Source organism: Rhinoraja longicauda, chromosome 43 (genome assembly GCF_053455715.1).
Source record: "Rhinoraja longicauda isolate Sanriku21f chromosome 43, sRhiLon1.1, whole genome shotgun sequence".
NCBI classification, from domain to species: domain Eukaryota; kingdom Metazoa; phylum Chordata; class Chondrichthyes; order Rajiformes; family Arhynchobatidae; genus Rhinoraja; species Rhinoraja longicauda.
This window is the reverse complement of record NC_135995.1, coordinates 6,450,439-6,475,168: the sequence shown is the minus strand read 5'-3', so window position 1 is coordinate 6,475,168 and position 24,730 is coordinate 6,450,439. Positions and strand designations below refer to the sequence as shown.

General features: G+C 45.1%; 2 protein-coding genes across 2 annotated transcripts in view; both read right to left on the bottom strand.

Moving 5' to 3' along the window:
* LOC144612204 (myelin-associated glycoprotein-like) overlaps positions 1–24,730 on the bottom strand; it is a 760,913-nt gene that overhangs the window by 252,661 nt on the left and 483,522 nt on the right.
* On the bottom strand, positions 4,379–15,971 carry LOC144612109 (uncharacterized). The gene is made up of 4 exons (XM_078431667.1): positions 15,950–15,971; positions 14,008–14,130; positions 12,244–12,363; positions 4,379–6,053 (listed from the first exon to the last, which is right to left on the bottom strand). Exons 1-4 carry the CDS (start codon positions 15,969–15,971, stop codon positions 5,146–5,148), a joined length of 1,173 nt encoding a protein of 390 aa, XP_078287793.1. The 3' UTR covers positions 4,379–5,145.

The following is a 24,730-nucleotide window of genomic DNA, read 5'->3' as shown; positions in this document are numbered from 1 at the left end:
AGATAGGAACCTGGGAGGATGATGAGTGGCCTCCGGCCCGAATCATTTCATATTATGGGCCAGCCACCTGGGCTCAGGATGGTTCCTGGGGATATCGTACCCCGGTCGGTGTACATGCTAAACCGGATAATACGCTTACAGGCTGTATTGGAGGTGATCACTAATCGAACGGCTGCCGCACTAGAGATGTTGGCAAAGCAGCAAACGCAGATGAGAACAGCAATATACCAAAATCGATTGGCCCTAGACTACCTCCTAGCCGAAGAAGGAGGGGTATGTGGGAAATTCAAACTCTCTAATTGCTGCCTGGATATTGAAAATAACGGACAGGCAGTAATGGACATATCCGAAGGAATCCGGAAATTGGCGCATGTTCCAGTGCAAAACTGGAACTCAATTATGGGCATTGGATGGTGGGATTCCCTCCTGGGAGGGTCATGGTGGAGAACGGTGGCACAGGTGATCTTATGTGCACTGGCTGGGCTGATCTTTATTCCCTGTTGTGTACCTTGTCTTAGGGAGCTCATAACTAGGAGCATAAGTCAGATGCAGGCTGTAGCAGTGCCAATGGGGACAAGAGGGGAGGTGCAGAGAATCATGATAATGCAGCCAGGGAAGGTTCTGGATTCCCAGAGTAAGGAAATTAGGAGAATGCTACATCAATTGGAGACAAAGGAGTTTGAAAATGGGGTTTAATCAGGGAATGCGTAGCAAAAGAAAAAGGATGGATTGTGAGAAACAGGATGATTAAACCACCAGGGACAGGACAATTGAACTACCACTCTACCAGGGACAGGGCTATTAAACCACCAGGGACAGGACGATTGAACTACCACTCTACCAGGGACAGGGCTATTAAACCGCCAGGGACAGGATGATTGAACTACCACTCAACCAAGATCAAGTCAATGTCAAAGTCAACTTTATTGTCAATTTTCAATTAGTTTACACAGACAGAAAATCGAAATACCGTTTCCCACAATCCCGAGGAATAAAGTGCATTAAATTAAGTTAAAATTAAAAAGGCACAGCAAACAACAATCAATATAAAATATAGTCACTTCAATGAAAAAAAGATGAAGATGAATATATTACAATAAAATAAAAAAAATGAACAGTAGTGCAAAGCCTGTCCATAGCAGCGTTAAAAAAAGGACAGGGCTATTAAACCGTCAGGGACAGGATGGTTGAACTACCACTCAACCAGGGACAGGGCTATTAAACCGTCAGGGACAGGGTGATTGAACTACCACCGAGTTCGTTGGGGCACTGATAATGTGGTACAGGGATAGAGGCAGGCTGGACAAAGGGCCGTAAATTTAGGAGAGTGTCTAAGCAGCAGGGATGGGTTGAAATGGGTCATGAAGGTAACTAAGGGTCATGTGGATAACTACTGCGCTTGCTCAATGAGGTAAATGAATATTGCAAATACGCCCCTGATCGGGGAACTGCCAATTGCCATGCACATACAATGTATGATCTGGGGGGGGTACCCGGGGCGGTACAGAAGATTGTGCACCTCAGCGCTCTGATTGGAAGGAGCCCGAAGGGGAGGGGGATTCAGCAAAAGGGAGGGAGATTCAACGAAGTTGTACTGTATAAAGAGAAGGCACTGTCTTTGTCTCGGTGTGTCTCGGTTTGGAGAGGCACCCGGCTCTGCAGACTCGTGAATAAACTTGTCTTGTTTCCACGACTTTGTCTCTGGCATCGTGATTGTGAGCACTCACATTTACATCTCACAGTCGAGGCGAGGGGTTTAGTCGAGGCGAGGGGTTTAGTCGAGGCGAGGGGTTTTATACTGGACTCGCCGAATGTACCTATCCGGCTATCTAGCAAGCTAAACAATTGACCCAATAAAGACCAGTAGAGACGAGCTGTCGTTTGATACTTTACTGAATTCAAATGTGAAACTAACGTTTAGGCACAAAAAGAAATAACATAGGGTTTAGTTACATTATACGTTTAGTATAGGAACATATAAAGATGATGTCACTAAACATAATTACTTACAGACATTGCGTCTAACAAACTCTGTGACGAAGGATGGCGGCAGATTACACACAGATGAATCACACTGTCTACACCATGAGGTTTTTCTTTCTGACCTGCACTTCCTGTTTATGACAACTTCCTGTCTGTTGTAGCGACCATAGGGATTGGTCCTGACAGTCGAACCCTCGGATTGGCCAGCAAGGTCACATGGTGGTGCGACCATAGGGATTGGTCCTGAGAGTCGAACCCGCTGATTGGCCAGCAAGGTCAGGTGGTGGCAGTGGGAAGAGAACTTCGATGTGAACAGTTTGAGTTAATGGTTGTCTGTAATCTCGTTTGTTATCCTTTGTAATTGAATATTGCTGCCGCAATAAACTTCTTTAACAAAGTACAAGCCTCCAGACTCGCCATACTAATCCCTTAACGATCTTATATGTTTCAATAAGATCCCTCTCATCCTTCTAAATTCCAGAGTATACAAGCCTAGTCTTTCAACATACGACAGTCCCGCCATTCCGGGGGATTAACCTGGTGAACCTATGCTGCACGCCCTCAATAGCAAGAATGGCCTTCCTCAAATTTGGAGACCAAAACTGCACACAGTACTCCAGGTGCGGTCTCACTAGGGCCCTGTACAACTGCAGAACTCCCCCTTCTCCTGTTACTTTCACTACCCCTCTCTCTGTGTAATGTTACTCACTCCCCCTTTCCTCCTGTACTGTTATTGTGGGAAGAACTGACCTGTTGTGTTTTGTAATGAACATGGGCAGCACGGTACGTTGGGAATAGAGCGGCACGGTGGCTCGGCGGTAGAGTTGCTGCCTCACGGTTTACTTCTGCGGTGAGGAAGAGACCGTGTACCATTTGTACTTACAGTGTGAGAGGTTGCAGCCCGTGTTCGAGTCTCTATAGGGGCTGCTCCCCAAGTTTTGGCTCCATTTCAGTCCTGTGCTCCTGATTTTTGGGCACCCGGTACAGAGGGGGGGAGGGTCGGATGGGACGGTGGGGTCTCCCTGTCGGTCTGCTCCTGGGCCTGGCCAAGATGGCCATTTGCGGGTCCAGGCAGCGGGTAGTCGACGGCCGCACCGGGGTCGGCTGCCTGCCCCTCTTCCGGGCCAACGTCCGTGCCCGCGTGTCCCTGAGAGGGAACACGTGGTGTCCACGGGGACGCTGGAGGCCTTCCGTGAACACTGGTCGCCGCGGGACGTCGAGTGTATTATTGATAAAGTTGGCGATGTATTAGTTTGATGTTTGTTTGTTTGTAAACTGCCAATATCGGCAGCCTTTGATCGTGTTACCCTTTTGTATGTTTGTTTTGTTTTCTGAATAAAAGCTTTTGTATATATTTTAAAAAAGAGACCCGGGTTTGATCCTGACTACGGATGCTGTCTGTACGGGGTTTATACGCTATCTCTGTGACCGCGTGGGTTTTCTCCGGGTGCTCCGGTTTCCTCCCACACTCCAAAAATGTGCAGGTTTGTAGGTTAATTGGCTGCAGTAAATTGCCCCTCACGGTGTAGGATAGTGCTTGTGTGTGGGGTGATACATGGTGATCGCTGGTCAGCGTGGACTCGTTGAGACAAAGGGCCTGTTTCCACGCTCCATCTCTGAAGCCTAAAATAAAGAATACTTAATTCCAGTGAAGTTTCCTATCAGTGCAAGACTAAACTGTTTAAATGTTGGGATAGTCCCTGCCTCAACTACCTCCTCTGGCAGCTTGTTCCACACATCCGTGGGCTGAATGGCCTAATTCTGCTCCTATCACTTATGACCTTTGTCAGCTTGACGGCAGCTGAATCCAATCCCCTCCATTAGAGTCGGAAGACGGGTCCCGACCCGAAACATCGCCTATCCATGTCCCCCAGATGCTGCCTGACCCGCTGAGTTACTCCAGCGCTGTGTATTTTATTTGTAATCCAGCATCTGCAGTTTCTTGTGTCTCCCCTCCATTTCCTGACGCTGCCCTCGCCCTCCCTCCCGCCCGCACTCACTGGGGTCCCACACACACACGCACTCGTCGCCCACCGCGGGAACCTCACGGCGGCCGGAGGAGCAGGGACCACGTCACAAGCGCATCGGACACAGACTGGGGAAACAGCTTGCATGAGCCGCGTGTGTATTGATGCAGCGCTGCAGAGGGTGAAGCTGGCCGGCTGAACAAAGAGCATAAATACTGGACGGTGCATGTGTGCAGGCGCTGCAGCGGCAGGGGTGGAGAGCCGAGCGCTGGGAAGGTTTGGTGATGAGGCAGGAGGGGATTACACAGTGACCAGCGCCGTGCGTCCACTGAGCCGCTGCACTTCCCATCAGCAACAACAGGGAACATGATGCACGGAGCTCCCAGGAGTTGATGCCATCGCCATTAAACAGACTCCAATCACATTGATTCACAACACAATTACTTTAATAACATGAGAATAACATGAACAGATTTAGCCGGGACAACGCGGGTGCTGGTCAATCGCCTCACACAGAAATATTTTAAATACAACGCAGAATAATACAAATTAAAACACATTTCGGGTCTCAAACCTCCGTTAAATAAATTACATCAACCAACACAACCAACGATTCAATTTACAAACTCACCTTCTGCTTATACTTCGAACAACGCTTTAAATGTTCAGACTCCAGTGTCAGCATTTTACTAATCACCGCTTCAAGAAATCTCACAGGAATAAAGTGAAACCTGCAGGGACCAGCAGTTTGATCAAAGTAACCGGAGCAATGAGCCCACGGCACAGAACGGTTCTCCTGACTTGCGGCATCAATAAAAGTGGCTGATGTATCAATCACCATGTTGATGAACTCAGTGCGAGAACCAGACTGCATCACAACAGCACAGTCAGAATATCCCAGTGGGGGCAGTCTATCCCAGTCGGAAGATGCAGTCTGGAGAGGCTCGGACATGCGGCAATGATACCTGTCCCTGGTCCCCAATTCACACAAGGAGTGGGAATCACGGACCCATCCCTTATACCCCAGACTTCTCCACACAAAGTATCCCCATAAAGAGGGAAATACAGCAAGTGCCAATATTGATACTGACTGGAAACATAAATAATTACTCAACGTAATTCAAAAGGAAATAATTGAAATAATATTAAATAAAATAATATAAAGAAAATGATAACACTGACAATTGGTGACCTTTTACTGTTCTACACAGGCTCTCAGGTGAACAGTGAAAGCTGCTGTGTCCTTAAAAACATTCCCATACACGGGGCACGTTTCAATGCAGGTGTGAGCTTTCTGCTGATTGAGATAAGAAAAGCTCTTCCCACAGACAGAACATGTGTACGGCCTCTCTCCGGTGTGGGTCCGCTGGTGTCGGTGGAGGCTCCCTGAGTGTACAAAGCTCTTCCCACAGACAGAACATGTGTACGGCCTCTCTCCGGTGTGGGTCCGCTGGTGGTGGTGGAGGTGCGCTGCCTGTGCAAAGCCCTTCCCACAGACAGAACATGTGTGCGGCCTCTCTCCGGTGTGGGTCCGCTGGTGAAGGTGGAGGTGCCCTGCCTGTACAAAGCTCTTCCCACAGACAGAACATGTGTACGGCCTCTCTCCGGTGTGGGTCCGCTGGTGTTGGTGGAGGTTCCCTGCCAGTGCAAAGCCCTTCCCACAGACAGAACATGTGTACGGCCTTTCTCCGGTGTGGGTCCGCTGGTGTCGGTGGAGGTGCCCTGCCCATGCAAAGCCCTTCCCACAGACAGAACATGTGTACGGCCTCTCTCCGGTGTGGGTCCGCTGGTGTCGGTGGAGGTTCCCTGCCCGCGTGAAACACTTCCCACATTCTGCACATTCATGCCGTCTCTCCGTTATTCGTCCTGGAATATCACATGACTTCCCTATTGCCTTCCTTCCGTCAGATGGTGTGAACGGACTCTGCTCACGTTTACTTTGTGGATCAGTGTCCACTCTGGGGGAAGAAGGTTGACCAGCTGGCGTTGGTCTGGAGGCTTCAGGATGCCTTCTTAAGTGCCTTGTAAGGTACTTCGCCGTGGTGAATGCTATAGTGCAGTGAGGGCAGGGATGACAGTCTCCTTGGGTTACGCCGTCTACCGCTGGAGAAGGAAACAGAAATGATCACTTTCAGCAAAAAATCCACGCTCTGATTTGGAAGACAGATTAGTAAATGCTTCAGTGTTAATGGAGCTGCTCGGAGATGTTAATTGAAATAATTTACAGGCGTGACTAGTGAAAGATTGTGGGGAGGAGGGAGTTATCAATCACCAGATGATTCTGTTAAAGACTCGAGGGGAATGGATTCTGTCTTTGATATCCCCCAAGGAACAAGGTACACGTCAGTAAGTTTTTAAGAATTCTTCTAACCCAGTGTGATAACTGGCTTGTTAAAATGGGCAAGTGAAAAGCAAAGTGCAGATGTCAAATAACATCATGAGCTGGGAGTTGCTGAGGACGACAGCAGGGCAAAGGGGCTGACTGCATCTTTGTAAATGCTCAGTGATTCAGCGTGAGTTGCTCCAAGGATGTTTTGAATATAATCAGTGCATCCACAAAGTTTTTGTGCTTCTGACACCTGAATGCGACATCATTCAGCACAATTCTCTGCACTTCACTATTCTGCAAATTTCTCATCCTTACTACAACTGCTGCTTTGTTTTTGATCATAGTTCTGACGTGCCACTTTAAACACCCGTAATTATTTTACAGTAAATTAGTTAAAGTTTGATTGTGTTGAACAATCCCTGTTCCAGGCGAACACTGGCCCTATCCCTGACCTCGATCTCCGTCACATTGACAAGTGCATCGGTACTACCTCCTGCACCCATCCAGAACTCATGGACTTCATTAACTTCACCACCAATTTTCATCCTGCACTCAAATTCACTTGGACCATCTTTGACACCACCCTCGCCTTTCTTGATCTCAGTCTCCATCACAGGCTGACATCTATTACAAACCCACTGACAGTCCACAACTACCTTGTCTACACTTCTTCCCACCCTGCTTCCTGCAAAGACTCCATCCCCTACTCCTAATTCCTCCGTCTACGACACATCAAGATGAGGGGTTCTCTACCAGGACATCTGACATGTCCTCATTATTTAGGGAATGGAGGTTCCCCTCTCCCATCATAGATGAGGACCTCGCTCGTGTTTCCTCGGTACCCCACAGCTCTGCCTTCCTCCCCTCTCCCTATTCGTAACAGAGACAGAGTCCCGCTAGTCCTTACCTTTTACCCCATCAGCCCTCGCATACAACACATAATCCTCCGACATTTTCGCCACCTCCAACGGTATCCCACCACTAGTCACGTCTTCCCATCTCCACCCCTTTCCGCCTTCCACAGAAACCGTTCCCTCCGCAACTCCCTGGTTAATTGGGCCCTTCCCACCCAAACCACCCCCTCCCCAGGTACCTTCCCCTGCAGGAGATGCAACATCTGCCCCAATACCTCCTCCTTCAAATCTGTCCAGGCACCCCAACAGTCCTTTCAGGTTGGGCAGAGGTTCACTTGCACCTCCTCCAACCTCATCTACTGTGTTCAAGATGTGGACTCTTATACATCGGCAAGACCAAACATCGTTTTGCTGAACACCTTCACGCAGTCCGCCTGAACCTACCTGATCTCCTGGTTGCTAAACACTTTAATTCTCCCACCCATTCCCACACTGACCTTTCTGTCCTAGGTCTCTGCCATTGTTAAACGCAAATTGGAGGAACTGCATCGCATATTTTGCTTGGGAAGCTTGCAGCCCAGTGGTATGAATATTGATTTCTCTAACTTCAAGTAACCCCGGCATTCCCTTTCTCTCTAGCCGCTATTTAATTAAAAATGGCTGCCGTGTTGAACTGTATGAATATTTATAAACATCAAGAGAAAAATCATGACCATGGAATATAATTTTGCATTTAGTAATACCAAGCATGATGTAATGCAGAGTATGTTTAAAGGTAACGGTGCTGTTGTGCATGGAGTCAACTCCAAGAGAAGTGTTTTGAAGGATAAAAGTAACAGTCCATTATGTGAACTTATGAAGCATTTGTAACAAGGCAGATGAATTAAGACCATTGACATAGGTGCAGGAGTAAGCCATTCGGCCCTTCGAGCCAGCACCACCATTCAATGTGATCATGGCTAATCATCCACAATCAGTTCCCTGTTCCTGCCTTCTCCCCATAATCCTTCGATTCCGCTAGCCCCAAGAGCTCTATCTAACTCTCTTTTGAATGCAGCCAGTGAATTGGCCTCCACTGCCTTTTGAGGCAGTGAATTCCACAAATTCACAACTCTATGGGTGAAAATGTTTTTCCTCATCTCGGTTCTAAATGGTCTACCCCTTATTCTTAAACTGTGGTCCCTGGTTTTGGACTCCCCCAACATCATAGAAACATCTAAAATAGGTGGAGGCCATTTGGCCCTTCGAGCCATTTGGCCCTTCACAGTGCTCATGGCTGATCATCCACAATCATTAACCTGTACCTGCCTTCTCCCCATATTTCTGGATTCCACTAGCTACCGAACTCTTAAATTCATTCAGTGAATTGGCCTCCATTGCCTGCTGTGGCAGAGAATTCTACAAATTCACAACTCTCTGGGTGAAAAAGTTTCTTCTCACCTCAGTTTTAAATGGCCTCCCCTTTATTCTTAGAATGTGTCCCCTGGTTCTGGACTCCCCCAACATTGGGAACATTTTTCCTGCATCTGCCTTGTCCAGTCCCTTTATAATTTTATGTCTCTATAAGATCCCCTCTCATCATTCTAAACTCCAGTGAATATAACCATAGTTTTTCCAATCTTTCCTCATATGACAGTCCCTCCATCCCAGGGATTAACCTCGTGAACCTACACTGCACTGCCTAAATAGCAAGGACGTCCTACCTCAAATTAGGAGACAAAAACGGCACACAATACTCCAAATGTGGTCTCACCAGGGCCCTATACAACTGCATAAAGACCTCTTTACTCTTATACTCAAATCCTGTTGTTATGAAGGCCAACATGCCATAAGCTTTCTTCACAGCCTGCTGTACCTGCACGCTTACTTTCAGTAACTGGTGTACAAGGATACCAAGGTCTCGATGCAATTCCCCTTTACCTAATCTGACGCCATTGATATAATAATCTGCTTCCTTATTTTTGCCGCCAAAGTGGATAACCTCACAGTTATCTACATTATACTGCATCTGCCATGCATCTGCCCACTCACTCAACCTGTCCAATTCACCTAGCAACCTCCTAACATTATCTCACAGTTCCCACTGCCACCCAGCTTTGTGTCATCCGCAAACGTGCTAGTGTTACTTCTACTTCCATCATCCAAATCACTTATATCGTAAATAGTTACGGCCCCAGCACTGAGCCTTGCGGCACTCCACTCTCCACTGCCTGCCATTCTGAAAAAGACCTGTTTATTCCTACTCTTTGCTTCCTGTCTGCCAACCAATTCTCTATCCATGTCCATACCTTACCCCCAATGCCATGTGATTTAATTTTGCTCACCAACCTCCCGTGTGGTACCTAATCAAACAACGGCTTTCTGAAAGTCTAGAAACACTACATCCACTTGCTCTCCTTCATCCATTTTACTTGTCACGTCCTCAAAAAATTCCAGATGATTAGTCAAGCAGGATTTCCCCTTCATAAATCCATGCTGACTTGGACCAATCCTTTTACCACTATCCAGATGTACCGTTATTACCTATTTAATAATTGACTCCAGCATCTTCCCCATCACCGATGCCAGGTTAACTGGTCTATAATTCCCCGTTTCCTCTCTCGCTCCTTTCTTGAAAAGTGGGATAACATTAGCTACCCTCCAATCCACAGGAACTGATCCTGAATATATTGAACATTGGAAATTAATCACTTATGCGTCCATGATTTCTAGAGCCACCTCCTTGAGTACCCTGGGATGCAGACCATCAGGCCCTGGGGATTTATCAGCCTTCAGTCCCATCAGTCTACCCAATCCTATTTCTCGCCTAATGCAAATTTCTTTTAGTTCCTCTGACTCCCTTGATACTCTGTCCACTAGTGCATCTGGAAGATTGTTAGTGCATTCATTGGAGAAGACAGGTCCAAAGTACCTGTTCAAATCTTCCGCCATTTCCTTGTTACCCATAATCATTTCACCCGTTTCTGCCTTCAAGGGACCCACATTTGCCTTTACTAATATTTTTCTCTTAACATACCTAAAGAAGCTTTTACTATCCTTCTTTATATTCTTGTCCAGCTTCGCTTCCTACCTCATCTTTTCAGCCCGTATTGCCCTTTTTGCCGTCTTCTGTTGTCCTTTGAAAGTTGCCCACTCCTCTGGCTTCCCGCTGCTCTTTGCTATCTTATACATCTTTTCTTTTAGTTTTATTCCATCTCTAACTTCCCTTGTCAGCTACGGTTGCCTCCTACTCCCGTTAGAATCTATCTTCGCCTTTGGAATGAAATGATCCTGCATCTTCTGGATTATGCCCAGAAATTCCTGCCATTGCTGTTCCACCGTCATTCCTGCTAGGATCCCTTTCTATTTCACCTTGGCCAGCTCTTCTCTCATGCCTTCATAGTCCCCTTTGTTCAACGGCAACACCGACACTTCTGATTTAACCTTCTCCCGCTCAAATTGCATATTAAAACTAATTATATTACAGTCACTACCTCCAAGCGGTTCCTTTACCTTGAGTTCCCTTATTAAATCTGGTTCAATGGACAACACAAAATCCAGAATTGCCTTCTCCCTGGTAGGCTCCAATACAAGCTGTTCAAAGAATCCATCTTGGAGGCAATCTACAAACTCCCTTTCTTAGGGTCCTGTATCATACTGATTTTCCCAGTCTGCCTGCATATTGAAATCTCTTTAACCACCCTAGCATTACCTTTGTTACATGCCAATATTAACTCCTGATGCAACTTGCACCCTATATGCAGGCTACTGTACCTTTATTACTTGCCAATTTTAACTCCTGATGCAACTTGCACCCTATAACTATGCAAAAAGAAAAGAGATTTAATAAAGTATACAATGTAGAAAAGTAATTGCATGGTTTGTATCTAAACTGCACTTTACCAAATGCAAGACAAGGTTGAGTTGGCCGGACTAATATAATTTTACATGAGTGCAACTGTGATGAACAGATTTGGCTCAGGGAATCATGTGGTGGAATAAGAGAGAAGGTTAATCAAAAATGTCAAAGAAAGAGAGCATTTCACAAAAGGGAAATCAAATATTTGTGATGTCAAATTCAATCTTCATATAGAAAGGAAAAAATGCTGAATTCGTGGGAAAATGAATTTGAAACTGAAATGACTCTGGAAACGTTCAATCTAAGATGAATGCTGGTAATCCCAGCAAGTCAGAGAAGAATTATGGAAATAAAAACAGTGTTAGCATCTCACATTGAAATTCCAACAAAGGGTCTTCCTCCTCAAACATTATTTGTGTTTCTCTTTCCACAGATGATGCTGGATATCTTGTGCAACATGACAGAATTAACTGGTAGTTTTGCAATAAAGAATCCTTTGGGACTCCTTGTTTAAATGACAGGAACGTACATTGATCTTATGAGTGATGAAGTGAAAACAGAACATAGAGAATTATATTAAGCCATTTACTGATATATTAAGGTCAGATTGCTTAGATTAGGAGATTAGATGGAAAGTTATGACAGTTGGCAAATAGACATCTTCAAAGACATCTTAGAGCAAGGCACCTGCAATGTTTCCAAGATTATTGCTGACAAGAAGGTAGATGGCAAAATAACTCACAAAATGACATAGATACCCACAAAATGACATAGCAGGAAAAGTTAAAAGACAAGAAGATAAAGAAAGATTAACAATTCATTGTTCTTCCCACATTGTATCTCAACAGTTTGATTAATATTTTTGGTAACGTTAGTTGGTCATACTGCACATAGCCCTACATTAATAATACACAAAGCAATACTCTTACATTCACATCCTTTATGATGCCCCCAGTTACCAGGAAAGTGCCTACATAAATTGGACATGAACCACACTTTCTTTAAACAGTCACTGTCAGTTTACCGGGGAATCAATGTCAGATTCCAATGTCTGACAAAATTCCAGAAGTTAACATCAAATGTTACGGAAAGTACCAGTGATTAATGTTAAAAGAAAAAAATTCTTCATGAGTGAACACAATTTTGTGCTCTTGAACCAAAGCCCGCATTGTTCCACCATTGCACTGGCTACCAATGCACCATGCCATCACTTCAATGCTCCTAATGAAATATGGTTGCTTTGAAGAAATAAATTGGTTCCTTTGGACATACACAGGTAATCGTCATTACGGAGCTCCTGTTCTTTTGTATAGATGATCCTCTCTTTATTTCGTAAATTATAAATTATTTTGTCTCTCTGTTTGGTCGTTTCCTCGCTTGTAGATCCCAAAACTGAAAAAAGAAAGCCAAAAATAACCTAATTACATTGTTTCAAGTCAGGTAAGTGGTTGAACTGTAAAATATGGAAGTTAGTTACATAATATGCAACATGTTCTATGAATTGAATTGAAATGACATAGTGGTAGTCAGATGGTCATTATATCATCTCCATCATTTACTGGAATGCACAGGAGTTACTCATTTTGAGTTTTACTTTTACAAACAGAATTACCTGTTGCTCTTTTGATTCTTTTCACCAACACTGTGCCTTCCTTCGTTTCCTCAGCGGCTCCTCCCAAATCTCTTTTGCCCTCCCCTGTAATGACCTGTAAAGAGACATTTTGGTGCAACCTGTGATTCATAAGGACACAAATAGATTGGCTCTACTTCTTCTCGATTATTTCTTCCATCGCATTATTAACTTGGAAACTCAAATAAGCTACTAATAAAAGCAGTAACTGCCTTGTGTGCAATATTTCAGTGAACTCTCGTCTTTCATACTCTACTCTAAAAGGAAGTTTGATATTGTCAGCAAATATGGGAAAATGTGGGAACAATTGTTCCTCTTTCAACAATAAAAACTTATTTGCGAATGTTAGCACCTGACTCCAACAGCAGTGACGAAGATTTGTATAAAAAGCAGTCATTTCTATCTTGTAGAAAATAAAATGCCAATGTAGAGCCACTCTGTTAATTCTCACATGTCTTTTATCCTGGGAATAATTTCTGTTCTTACCTTTACGACGGGCTTTCTTTTCGTATTCTTGCCTTTTGCATTCTTAAAAGGATGCCTAAAGATTCTGACTCCTTAGGAAAAAAAGTGCCACATCAGTGCTGCTTTGGAAAAATTCTGGATATATCTAATGTTTTAGAGTTAAAAATGGAAGCAACATATCACAAAATTAAAAATTAGGAAAAGTAAATTTACATTTCATAAATAACACATTGGGAAAAACATTTCCAATTTAACAAGTATCCTACCACTCCAAAGATAAGAATAAAATCACCCTTGCACCAGATTCCATAGGCTAATGGCCAAATTGATTAGAATCAATTATAGTTGAAAAACTGCATTTAATGTGCAGTTTTGGTCTCCTAACCTGAGGAAAGACGTTCTTGCCTTAGAGGGAGTACAGAGAAGGTTCACCAGATTGATCCCTGGGATGGCGGGACTTACATATGAGGAACGACTAGATAGACTGGGCTTGTACTCGCTGGAATTTAGAAGACTGAGGGGGGATCTTATAGAAACATATAAAATTCTTAAGGGGTTGGAGAGGCTAGATGCGGGAAGATTGTTCCCGATGTTGGGGGAGTCCACAACCAGGGGTCACAGCTTAAGGATAAGGGGGAAGTCTTTTAGGACCTAGATGAGAAAACATTTCTTCACACAGAGAGTGGTGAGTCTGTGGAATTCTCTGCCACAGAAGGTAGTTGAGGCCAGTTCATTGGCTATATTTAAGAGGGGGTTAGATGTGGCCCTTTTTGCTAAAGGGATCAGGGGGTATGGAGAGAAGGCAGGTACAGGCGACTGAGCTGAATGATCAGCCATGATCATATTGAATGGCGGTGCAGGCTCGAAGGGCCGAATGGCCTACTCCTGCACCTATTTTCTATGTTTCTATGTTTCTAATATTTCAAACAGATTTAAATTACGTTTTGCATTTTTTGTCAGAAGTTTAGGTGTCGAATCCTCATCTGATTCGCTAGATTCGTAGACTTGGGTTTGACGCCTTCTCCTCCGATTAGTCATGAATTCTGGCTTTGGTACATCCAATCCTGTGAAAAATAAAAATGCTCATCATCTGTTATGGCCAACTTCAAGTATTTATCTTCACTGAACTTAACAGTGCAAATATCTGTGGAAATATCACTTTGCAATGTTATCATTATTTCCTCCAGAGTATTCATGCTATTATTCAATTGTCACGTCTATTTGACAAAGACAGCAAACAACCTTACAATTATTTTTCAGAGTTAAAGAAAAATCAACCAGCATGAAGAGTATGACGGATGAGAATGTGTATATTTCCAGGTCGGAAATCGCAATGACCACTCATCCCTGTAGTAAGTGAAATCAATCAGAATTCTTCTTTCCATTCCTCCAGGTTTAAAGTAATGGCTTATTCTAGCTGCCTGTACTCACAGTGACACTTTGTGCCATGGTTGAGTAAATGGATTGAATAATGAACAACTAGGGCAACCCACCTCTTCATTAATGGGAACATTGACCTTTGTCCAATTTCTGATTTCAGGACTGTGACAAGTTGCAACATCAAAAAGCATAACTGTGCCCCAATGTCTATGGGTTTGTGCTATCCATGGTCACCATCTTCTGAATGACATAAAGCTTTGGTATTGATTGTAAAGTTAGTTCAATTTGAAATCAATGATGGAATTTTTGAATGTTGGTAAGGAACCTCTCCTGGAGGAAATAGTCATTAAAAGCAAAACTGTACATATCCTGCTGCCAATAATCTGGGACTAATCACAAGTCTGCTGGGTGTACTCATTTCATCAAAAGTTATAAGACAAATCTTACGGTTTGACACACGTAACCTGCCTGATATATTATTATTAACTCCTGCCTGATATATCAATACCTTGCAAAATCAATAAATTTGCAAGGCATTAATATATCAGGCAGGAGTTTCTCCCTTGGGACCTTTCAAATTTTCCAATGACCAGTGGGCACAGCGGTTAAGTTGCTGCCTTACAGCGAATGCAGCGCCGGAGACTCGGGTTCGATCCCGACTACAGGTGGTGTCTGTACGGAATTTGTACGTTCTCCCCGTGGGTTTTCCCCAAGATCTTCAGTTTCCTCCCACACTCCAAAGATGTACAGGTATGTAGGTTAACTGGCTTGGTAAATGTAAAAAGAAATTGTTCCGAGAAGTGTATAGGAAAGTGTTAATGCGGGGATCGCTTGTCAGCGCAGACCCAGTGGGCCGAAAGGGCCTGTTTCCGCACTGTATCTCAAAAACTCAAAAAAGTGTGTGCGCACATAAAAATGAGGGCAGGAACAGATACCGCAACATTTACTCTCAACATTATCTTTCAGACATTTGTTTATTTTTTGAAAGAATGAGGGCATCACAGGCAGAGCTGGCGTTTCTTGTTCTTTCCAAATTGCCCCTTGTGTGACATGGTGCAGAATGTAGAGGTTGTGGTGCTCCCAAGCACCCATTGCCCTCAACCTTTATGATGTAGAGGCTGCAGGTTTGGGTCATGTTGTTATAGAAGTCTTACCACAAAGACTCCAGTGCATTATGGAGATAGTAAACAGTGCATTTCAGGTTGGAGAAACCAGTGTACTTTGGAATGAAGTGCCAGGCTTCTTGAGTGTTGTGGATGATCTCTTCCAGGGATGTTGAGATATATTTCAATGTCCACATTGATATCCCTTGTTTATTGGCAATCCCTTGGTGTAGAGGATCACTACTCCCATTCCAGCTTTGTCAGTTTTGAGAGAACTGATTCTGTCGGTCTTTGAGTAAGCTCAAGATTCTGCTGCTGATGTCTATATGAGTGAATGGCTTACGAGGTTGGGATCATGATATTTTTGAGACTCTTTGATTTCCTGAAGAGATCAAAAGGCCTTCCAGGTCGTCCTCCTCCATCTTGAACAGCCACATATCAAGGATTCCCACAAATTAATTATGCTGTTACATTTTCACAAAGGGCAGCCATAAAGCATTTTCTGCATTCTGCAAGATCTGGAGCCTTGATGCCACTTTGTTCATCTGGGAGAAATCAATGCCTATGGTTTACGTAATCCTGTCAATTAATTTGCAGAATTTTACAAAGAGAGCAGTTGGTTTATGTTTATTGTTGTCACGTGTTTGCAATACTGGGAAAAGCTTTAACCTGCATGCTATCCAATCAAATCACATAATACATCACAAGTAGAAAAGGTAGAGTGAAGGAAAAGATGGCAGACTGCAAAATATATTTCTCAGTATTGTCATGTAACAGTTCCAGAGAAAATGAACTTGGTTGGAGAATCGGGACTGTATCTAGCTTATCGAAGGACCATTCAGCAGTCTTAACTGTGGGGAACAGTGGCTGTTGTTTCAATGAGATTGGTCCACAAAGAATTGTCGGTAATCTTACGCCCAAGAATCATTTGAACTTTGGCACTATTGATGATGATTGGGGCATGTATTCTATCCTGAAGTCGAGAACTAGCTTTTCATCTTGTGACATTGAAGGGGATGTTGTTAATTTGACACTAAGTTACAAGGTACTCTTTCTCCTTCCTGTACTCTGTCTCCTCATTGTTCATGACCAGACAGCGGTGTCATCTGCAAACTTATAGATGCGTCATTAATGACACATTTGATTAAGCATCTACAAACTTGTGGAGCCTGTTGCAAGTAGTACCTGTCTCTGAGACATTAAGGAGAGCAGGAATTACTGTTGCACAGTGGACCAAACAGTTAGTTTCAGATTGGAGTCTGTATCTTCAATTACTCATTCCTTCACACAACAGAAATCACTGCCTGTGTTTTCCTCCAATGGGTTTTTCCAGACATATGGAAATATATTCCCATTTTCCAAGGCTCATTATGGAAATGTTTTGCAGGGGTGTGCTGTACTTGAGGGAGCAGTGACATGTTAAGAGAGGAACTTCAAGGATAAAACACAAAGTGTTGGAATAACTCAGTCTCTGGCATGCACAAGTGATGACACAGGTTTGTTTGATCCCGATCCCGTTCCCGATCCCCGATCCCAAGTAGCAGATCCTGATCCTGGTGGTGAGACTTCAGGCTTCAGTATCTCCTCCCTGATTGTAGCAGCAAGATGAGAGAACAGCCCGGATGAATGGGAACCTTGATGACTGATGCCGCCTTCTTGAGGTGGGTTCTCATGGTGGGGAGGTGTGTGCCTGTGATGGACTGGGTAGAGTCCACCACACCATGCAGCCTCTTGCATTCCTCTGCACTGGATTGCCTTAGCAGGCCATGATACAACCAGTCAGGATACTTTCTACAGTACATCTGCACAAGTTTGTTAAGAGTTCAGCTAGAGGTTATTGTTGCAGCACCACTCAACCAATTTCCCTCTCTCTCACATCCAGTTGCAAAGGAAGGCACAGAGAACCAGGTACTGGGCTGTACTGGTAATTTGGAGGGGATGATAGTGTTGAATGCCAAGCTGTAGTTGATGAATAGCTGCCTGACATGTATTCTCGGTGGTCTACAGCAGAGTGCAGAGCTAGTGAGATGGCATCTACTTTTGACCAGCTTTGACAGTTCACAAACTGAAGTGGATCCAAGTCATAGAACATAGAAAATAGATGCATGAGGAGGCCATTTGGCCCTTCGAGCCAGCACCGCCATTCATTGTGATCATGGCTGATCATCTACAATCAGTAACCTGTGCCTGCCTTCTCCCCATATCCCTTGATTCCACTATCCCCTAGAGCTCTGTCTAACATTTGTGAGGCAAGAGTGGATTTGCACCCTAGCCAACCTCTGTAGGCACTTTATTACCGTGAATCTGAGTGCTACCAGATGGAAGTCAGTGAGGTAGATCACAGTGGCCTTCTTAAACATGGGAACGATAGATCCAATGTTGGATCAGGTGGGAACCTTGAGCACAGATGCAAGAGGTTGAGGATATTCCTGAATTCTCAAAGTAGTTACTCGACACAGGTTTTTCGTACTCAGCCATGAACACTGTCTGGACTGGATGCTTGAAGTGAACTCACTTTCTTGAAGGAAAATCTGCCAATGACTTCAGAGACCGAGATCACAAGGAAGAGCCAACAGCAATTATGTTATCAAAGAACAGGAATGTTCAATATCCTCAGACATATTGTCAAAGTATACCTGTGGAGTGCAATGGTGAAAAGGAAGGATCTCACCAAGGACCTGGTCTCAGAAACCACAGATCTATTTAGTTTTCATGTGGGAAAAAAAATTTCATGTCAGCATGCATCATTAGAAAAGGGCAAAAAGGGAAAAAAAAGTGGACAAAATTTTGTACAAACCAACAGCAAGCATGGCTTCATAATTCCGCTTCAAATTCTTATAACGGAGCTTCTCCCAGTCACTTATTTCTTCAAACTCTTCCTTGGAAAAATAGCCAGCAATGTCTTTGAACTTGTCAGCATCCTGGAAAAACAAACATTGTATCTGATTCACTTTGGTGCATAATCTGTAATCATCAGATATTAATTCCAAAACAGATTTGAAAATATCATTTTAAAAATTTAATACAGGACAATTCCAGGATAAAGAATCACAACTTAAAATTAAAGGGTAACTTCTTCAGGACAGAAATTAGATATTTCTTCACTCAGAATATAGTGAGTTTTTTTCTACGGTTGAAAGAAATCAGCTGTTAATTACATTCCAGCAAGATCAACACATTATTGATTCCAAGAAGTAATAAACCACATCACAGTAAGAGAGGAAACTGCATTTAGAGTGCAGGTCTGGCGTGATCTGCCTGAAAGGTCCAGACCCAAAATGTTGCCTGTCAAGATTCAAGATCGCAACTTCCAGCCAACAGACATCAGTGTCTACATTTCTGGCAATGAAGACAGTGACAATCATGGACTTCCCCCACACTGAAGTCAGGAGCAGCACACAGTGGCTCCTGCAAAAACACTATTGTAAAAAAAAAAAAATTGCCCGAGATAATAATCAGCAAGCCAGGCAGCATCTGTGGAGGTAGAAACGGAGTGAATATTTCAGGTTAATATTCTTTCCTCCCAGCTGGGGAAAGTTGCCAGATGGAGACAGACAACTAGAAGGATGAGGGAGATGGTCTGAATGGCCTCCCAGATCAATATTAATGTCAGTGATCCACTTCAGAGCCCAGGGAGCTCATCCACTCCTCATTGACACCAATTCCTGGGGTTGTGATGATCTGAGAAGGAGCAGCAGCATTTTCCCCATTCCCAGGCTCCCGAGGGGACATTTATCCGGCATCTTCTGCTCACTCTCCATGTCAAAGCTCCCTGGAGTCTCACCTCTGAGCCCTGCATCCCAGACATGGTCTCGTCTCCTTCAGCAGCACCTCGGTCTCCCTTCCTGAGCTCAGCCACTCACTTCACACCTCACCTCGACTAAATCTCACCTCGGCAACACCCCACCTCGACGAAACCCCACCTCGACGAAACCCCACCTCGACTAAACCCACCTTCACTAAACCCCACCTCGGCTAAACCTGACACCTCGACTAAATCCTCGCCTTGACTAAACTTTACCTCACTAAACGTCGCCCCTCAACTAAACACACCTCACTACTATATTTCACCTCACACCTAAACCCCTCACCTCCACTAAACCTCACACCTCACGACTAATCTTCTTCTCACTCTTAAACCTCGCCTCGACTAAACCTCACCTCGACTAAACTTTTGCCTCGACTAAACTTTAACTCAAACCTCACTAAACCCTACCTCACTAAACCGCCTTGGCTAAACCCCACCTCACTTCAACTAAACCTCACCTTGTCTAAACCTCGCCTCAACTAAATCTCAATTAACTAAATTTCACTAAACCTCAAAACTCACTGAATCTCACCTCACTAAACTGCACAAGACTAAACTTTACCTCAACTAAACCTCCCGCCTCACGACTAAACTTCACCTCAACTAAACCTCACCTCAACCCAAACCTCACCTTGACTCAACCCCACACCTTAACAAAACCCTCACCTCCACTAAACTTTACCTCACTAAACCTCACCTCACTAAACCGCCTTGGCTAAACCCCACCTCACCTCAACTAAACCTCCCACCTCACGACTAAAATTTACCTCAACTAAACCTCACCTCGTCTAAACCTTACCTCAACTAAATCTCAATTAACTAAATTTCATTAATGTGCAAAACTCACTGAATGTCACCTCACTAAACTGAGCAAAAATAAACTTTACCTCAACTAAACCTCCCACCTCACCACTAAACTCCACCTCACCACTAAACACCACTAAACTCCACCTCACACCTAATCCCCGCCTCGACTAATCGCCGCCTCTCTCCCGCTATTTATCCCAGGGAGCTTTGACATGGAGAGCCCCCCGTCCCCCCGCTCGCTCTGCCTCTCGCAGTGTAATCAGTGTTGTGGGGGAACAGTGTGTGTGATGATACCATTAAAATGCAGAATATGTCTCATCTATCAATTCACAGATTTTTGTTATTTTTCTTTTAAAATGATTTCTGCAAGTTTCTGCCCACTAAAATGGCGTCATGACGTACTACGGTTTTTATGGTCGATTGGTCAACCTTGTTCCTCTAGTATCTTTGGTTGAGGTAAAGTTCAGTGGCGGCTAGGATTGGGTGTGAGGTGACGTTTAGTTGAGGCTGGGGTTAGTCGAGGAGTGGGGTTTGGTCGAGGCGAGGGGTTTGGTCGAGGCGAGGGGTTTGGTCGAGGCGAGGGGCTTGGTCGAGGCGAGGGGCTTGGTCGAGGCGAGGGGCTTGGTCGAGGCGAGGGGCTTGGTTGATGCGAGAAACAGGATGATTAAACCACCAGGGACAGGACGATTGAACTACCACTCAACCAGGGACAGGGCTATTAAACCGCCAGGGACAGGATGATTGAACTACCACTCAACCAGGGACAGGGCTATTAAACCGCCAGGGACAGGATGATTGAACTACCACTCAACCAAGGACAGGGCTATTAAACCGTCAGGGACAGGATGGTTGAACTACCACTCAACCAGGGACAGGGCTATTAAACCGTCAGGGACAGGATGATTGAACTACCACCGAGTTCGTTGGGGCACTGATAATGTGGTACAGGGATAGAGGCAGGCTGGACAAAGGGCCGTAAATTTAGGAGTGTCTAAGCAGCAGGGATGGGTTGAAATGGGTCATGAAGGTAACTAAGGGTCAAGTGGATAACTACTGCGCTTGCTCAATGAGGTAAATGAATATTGCAAATACGCCCCTGATCGGGGAACTGCCAATTGTCATGCACATACAATGTATGATCTGGGGGGGGTACCCAGCAGTACAGAAGATTGTGCACCTCAGCGCTCTGATTGGAAGGAGCCCGAAGCGGAGGGGGATTCAGCAAAAGGGAGGGAGATTCAACGAAGTTGTACTGTATAAAGAGAAGGCACTGTCTTTGTCTCGGTGTGTCTCGGTTTGGAGAGGCACCCGGCTCTGCAGACTCGTGAATAAACTTGTCTTGTTTCCACGACTTTGTCTCTGGCATCGTGATTGTGAGCACTCACATTTACATCTCACAAGCTTGGGGGCTCGTCCGGGATCGCCACTTCGGCCGCTTGGCGGAGGCGCGGAAGGAAGGGAAGGTGCACACTGCTGATTTCAGCAGTCCGTGATCTCCTTGCTTGCCATCAGCGGTTTGAGCGAGTGATATCCGGACAAGAGACTGGTGGAAACAAGAGGGAATCCGGAGAAAGGAAGGGATCAATCGAGCAATTTCTGTGCACAGGACCCGGGTAAGAAAATTGACTATTAAATATTACTCGGGCGATTGGGTTCTGTCGGACGGGAGAGGTCGGACAGGGAGGATGGGTAATTCTTGTGTTAAGAATAATGACCCAGGGGATAAAAAATGTGCCAAGGAAAAGGGACCAAGGGAAGAGGGTCCCCACATTCCGCCCGATAGTCCGTTGGGGCGAATGTTACAACTCTGGGGAGAAGGAGGCACAGGGGGTAAAAATAAGGAGACTATGATTAAATTCTGTTATTTTGATTGGCCAAAGGAACCAATAAAAGGGAGTTCAGTCTGGTGGCCACGACTGGGCTCCGATGAGGATTGGGTACGGCAGGCATTAAACGTGTTTGTCAATTCAAAAGCTTTACCCAATCTGGAGGAAAGTTGTTATGTAGGCTGTTGGGTTCCTCAGGTACGTTTACTAGAATTGGCAGGTAAACAAGAACCAAATGTTTCCAAATGGGATCCCTTGGAACATTTGCCACCACCATACGTGGTCCCACCGCCTCCCCTTTCCGGGTCTATACCCGAACAACCAAGGGAAGACGGAGGGGAGACGTCAGGTGGAGGAGGACAGGGAGCGGCAGAGAATCTGCCTTCCCTAGAACTCCGTAGATCCCGTCGAATAGAGGAAAGGAAGGGTGAAACTTCAACTGCATATCCCTTGAGGGAGGTCCCCATGGGCGGACAAGGAGGGGGATTCGGATTTGTAAACGTTCCCCTGACCAGTACGGAGGTTAGGAATTTTAAAAAGGATATGAAGGGTTTGCTGGAAGATCCCTTGGAGTTAGCAGAGCAACTCGACCAGTTTTTGGGCCCAAATATATATACCTGGGACGAACTGATGTCCATTATGGGAAATCTGTTCGACTCTGCAGAAAGACAAATGATTAGACAGGCCGGAATTAAAATTTGGGAGCGATCCGGGCATCATCCAGCTGTAGCGGGGAACGTGAAGTACCCGATTGCCTCGCCCAATTGGGACAAGCAGTCCGAAGAGGGTCGGAAAAGCATGAGAGAACTCCGGGAAATAATAATAAAAGGAATAAGGGAGGCCGTGCATAAGGGACAAAATTTTGAGTGAACATTTGAGAACCAGCAGGCAAAGGACGAGGCCCCCACTACCTTCCTACGAAGGTTAAGAAAGAACATGCAGCAATATTCAGGGGTCGACCCGGAGTCAGACGCCGGGCAACAACTCTTGAGGGCGAATTTTGTAACCAAATCCTGGCCCGATGTCCGGAAGAAATTAGAAAAAATAGAGGATTGGAATGAGAAACCATTAAGTATATGTGCGGCGGGATGAGGAAAGGCAGAAGGGGAAAGCCAAAATGATGATGCAGGCGGTAAAGCAAGTGGTTGAGCAGGACCGAGAAGGGGATAGACGGAAAGAGACCTATAGGGGAAGAGGAAGAGGAATAAGGGGAAGAATGGGAAGCGAGAGAAGATATATAGGACGCGATGGGGCATGGAGAACAGGACCTTCTAGGTATTATCACTGCAATGGGGAAGGACATTTCAAAAGAGAGTGCCCTAAACTAAGGAGAGAGGTTCAGTCATATGCCCTGATGGAAGAGGAATAGGGGGGTCAGGGGTTCCCCTCCTTGGGGTTAACAGGACATAAACGGGAACCCCTAGTAAATTTAAAACTCGGACCCCAAGGAGAAGACACAGTGTTTATGGTAGATTCCGGGGCTGAAAGATCAAGTGTGACCAGAATACCTGAAGGGATGGCGACTGGGAAAGGGCATGTACAGATTTCTGGAGTAGGAGGGAAAGTGATGGCGGCCCCGGAGATAGAAGGAGTAAAAGTCAAATACGAAAATAGGGAGGCGGTGGAAGATTTGATTCTAGTTCCACAGGCTGGAGTAAACTTAATGGGACGGGATCTGCAGATCCAGTTGGGAATAGGAACGGCACCTGTGGAAGGGCGGATAGTGGTCCAATTATATAAACTAAAAGAAGAAGATGAACAGAGGATCAATGATCAGGTCTGGGCTAGGGAAGGAAATAGAGGGGGGCTGAGGATACCACCCCTCCGGATATCCCTCCGGGAAGGGTATGACGTGGTGCGAGTCAGGCAATACCCTATCTCCATCGAGGGCCGAAAGGGACTCCAGCCAATCATTGAAAATCTATTGAAGGAGGGAGTATTGGAAAGTTGCATGTCCCCTTATAATACCCCTATCTTACCCGTACGAAAGACAGACGGAACATTCCGGCTGGTACAGGACCTCCGAGAACTAAATAAAGTGGTCCGGACTAGGTATCCGGTGGTCCCTAACCCAAACACGATTATGGGACGGATACCTCCCAGTCACAATTGGTTCAGTGTAGTGGATCTAAAAGATGCATTCTGGAGTTGTCCCTTGGATGAGGGGAGCCGAGACTTGTTCGCTTTTGAATGGGAAAACCCAGGAACGGGTAGAAAGCAACAGTATCGCTGGAAAGTACTTCCTCAGGGATTTACTGAATCTCCAAACCTGTTCGGTCAAATCTTGGAACAGGTGTTAGAGGAATACCCGTGTGTCCCCCGGATCCAGCTCCTGCAGTATGTGGATGACCTCCTGATCTCTGGAGAGGGAGAAGTGGAGGTGCGGGATGCCACTATAATATTACTAAATTTCCTGGGAGAGAAGGGACTAAGGGTATCGAGGAATAAACTGCAGTTTGTGGAACAAGAGGTGAAGTACCTGGGCCACCTAATAAGTGGGGGAAAGCGAAGAATAAATTCTGAAAGAATCGCAGGAATCACAGGCTTGCCAATGCCTCGGAATAAAAAGGAAATCAGAAAATTTCTGGGGCTAATTGGGTACTGTAGACTCTGGATCGATGACTATGCCAGACAAGTCCGGTTCTTGTACAACAGGCTAGGAGATGAGAAAGATAAGGTGGAATGGGACCCGAAAGAACAACAGGATTTCCATCAGCTAAAGAATAGCTTGATAACCGCT

Excerpts from the sequence above, each read along its gene's own strand:
- LOC144612109 (XM_078431667.1), bottom strand. The coding sequence starts at position 15,971 with ATGGAGGAGGACGACCTGGAAG. Across the intron at positions 12,364-14,007 it reads TCTGACAAAAAATGCAAAAC|TTTTGGGATCTACAAGCGAG; the intron begins GTAATTTAAATC and ends TTCTTTTTTCAG. Across the intron at positions 6,054-12,243 it reads CCGTAATGACGATTACCTGT|CGGTAGACGGCGTAACCCAA; the intron begins GTATGTCCAAAG and ends TTCCTTCTCCAG.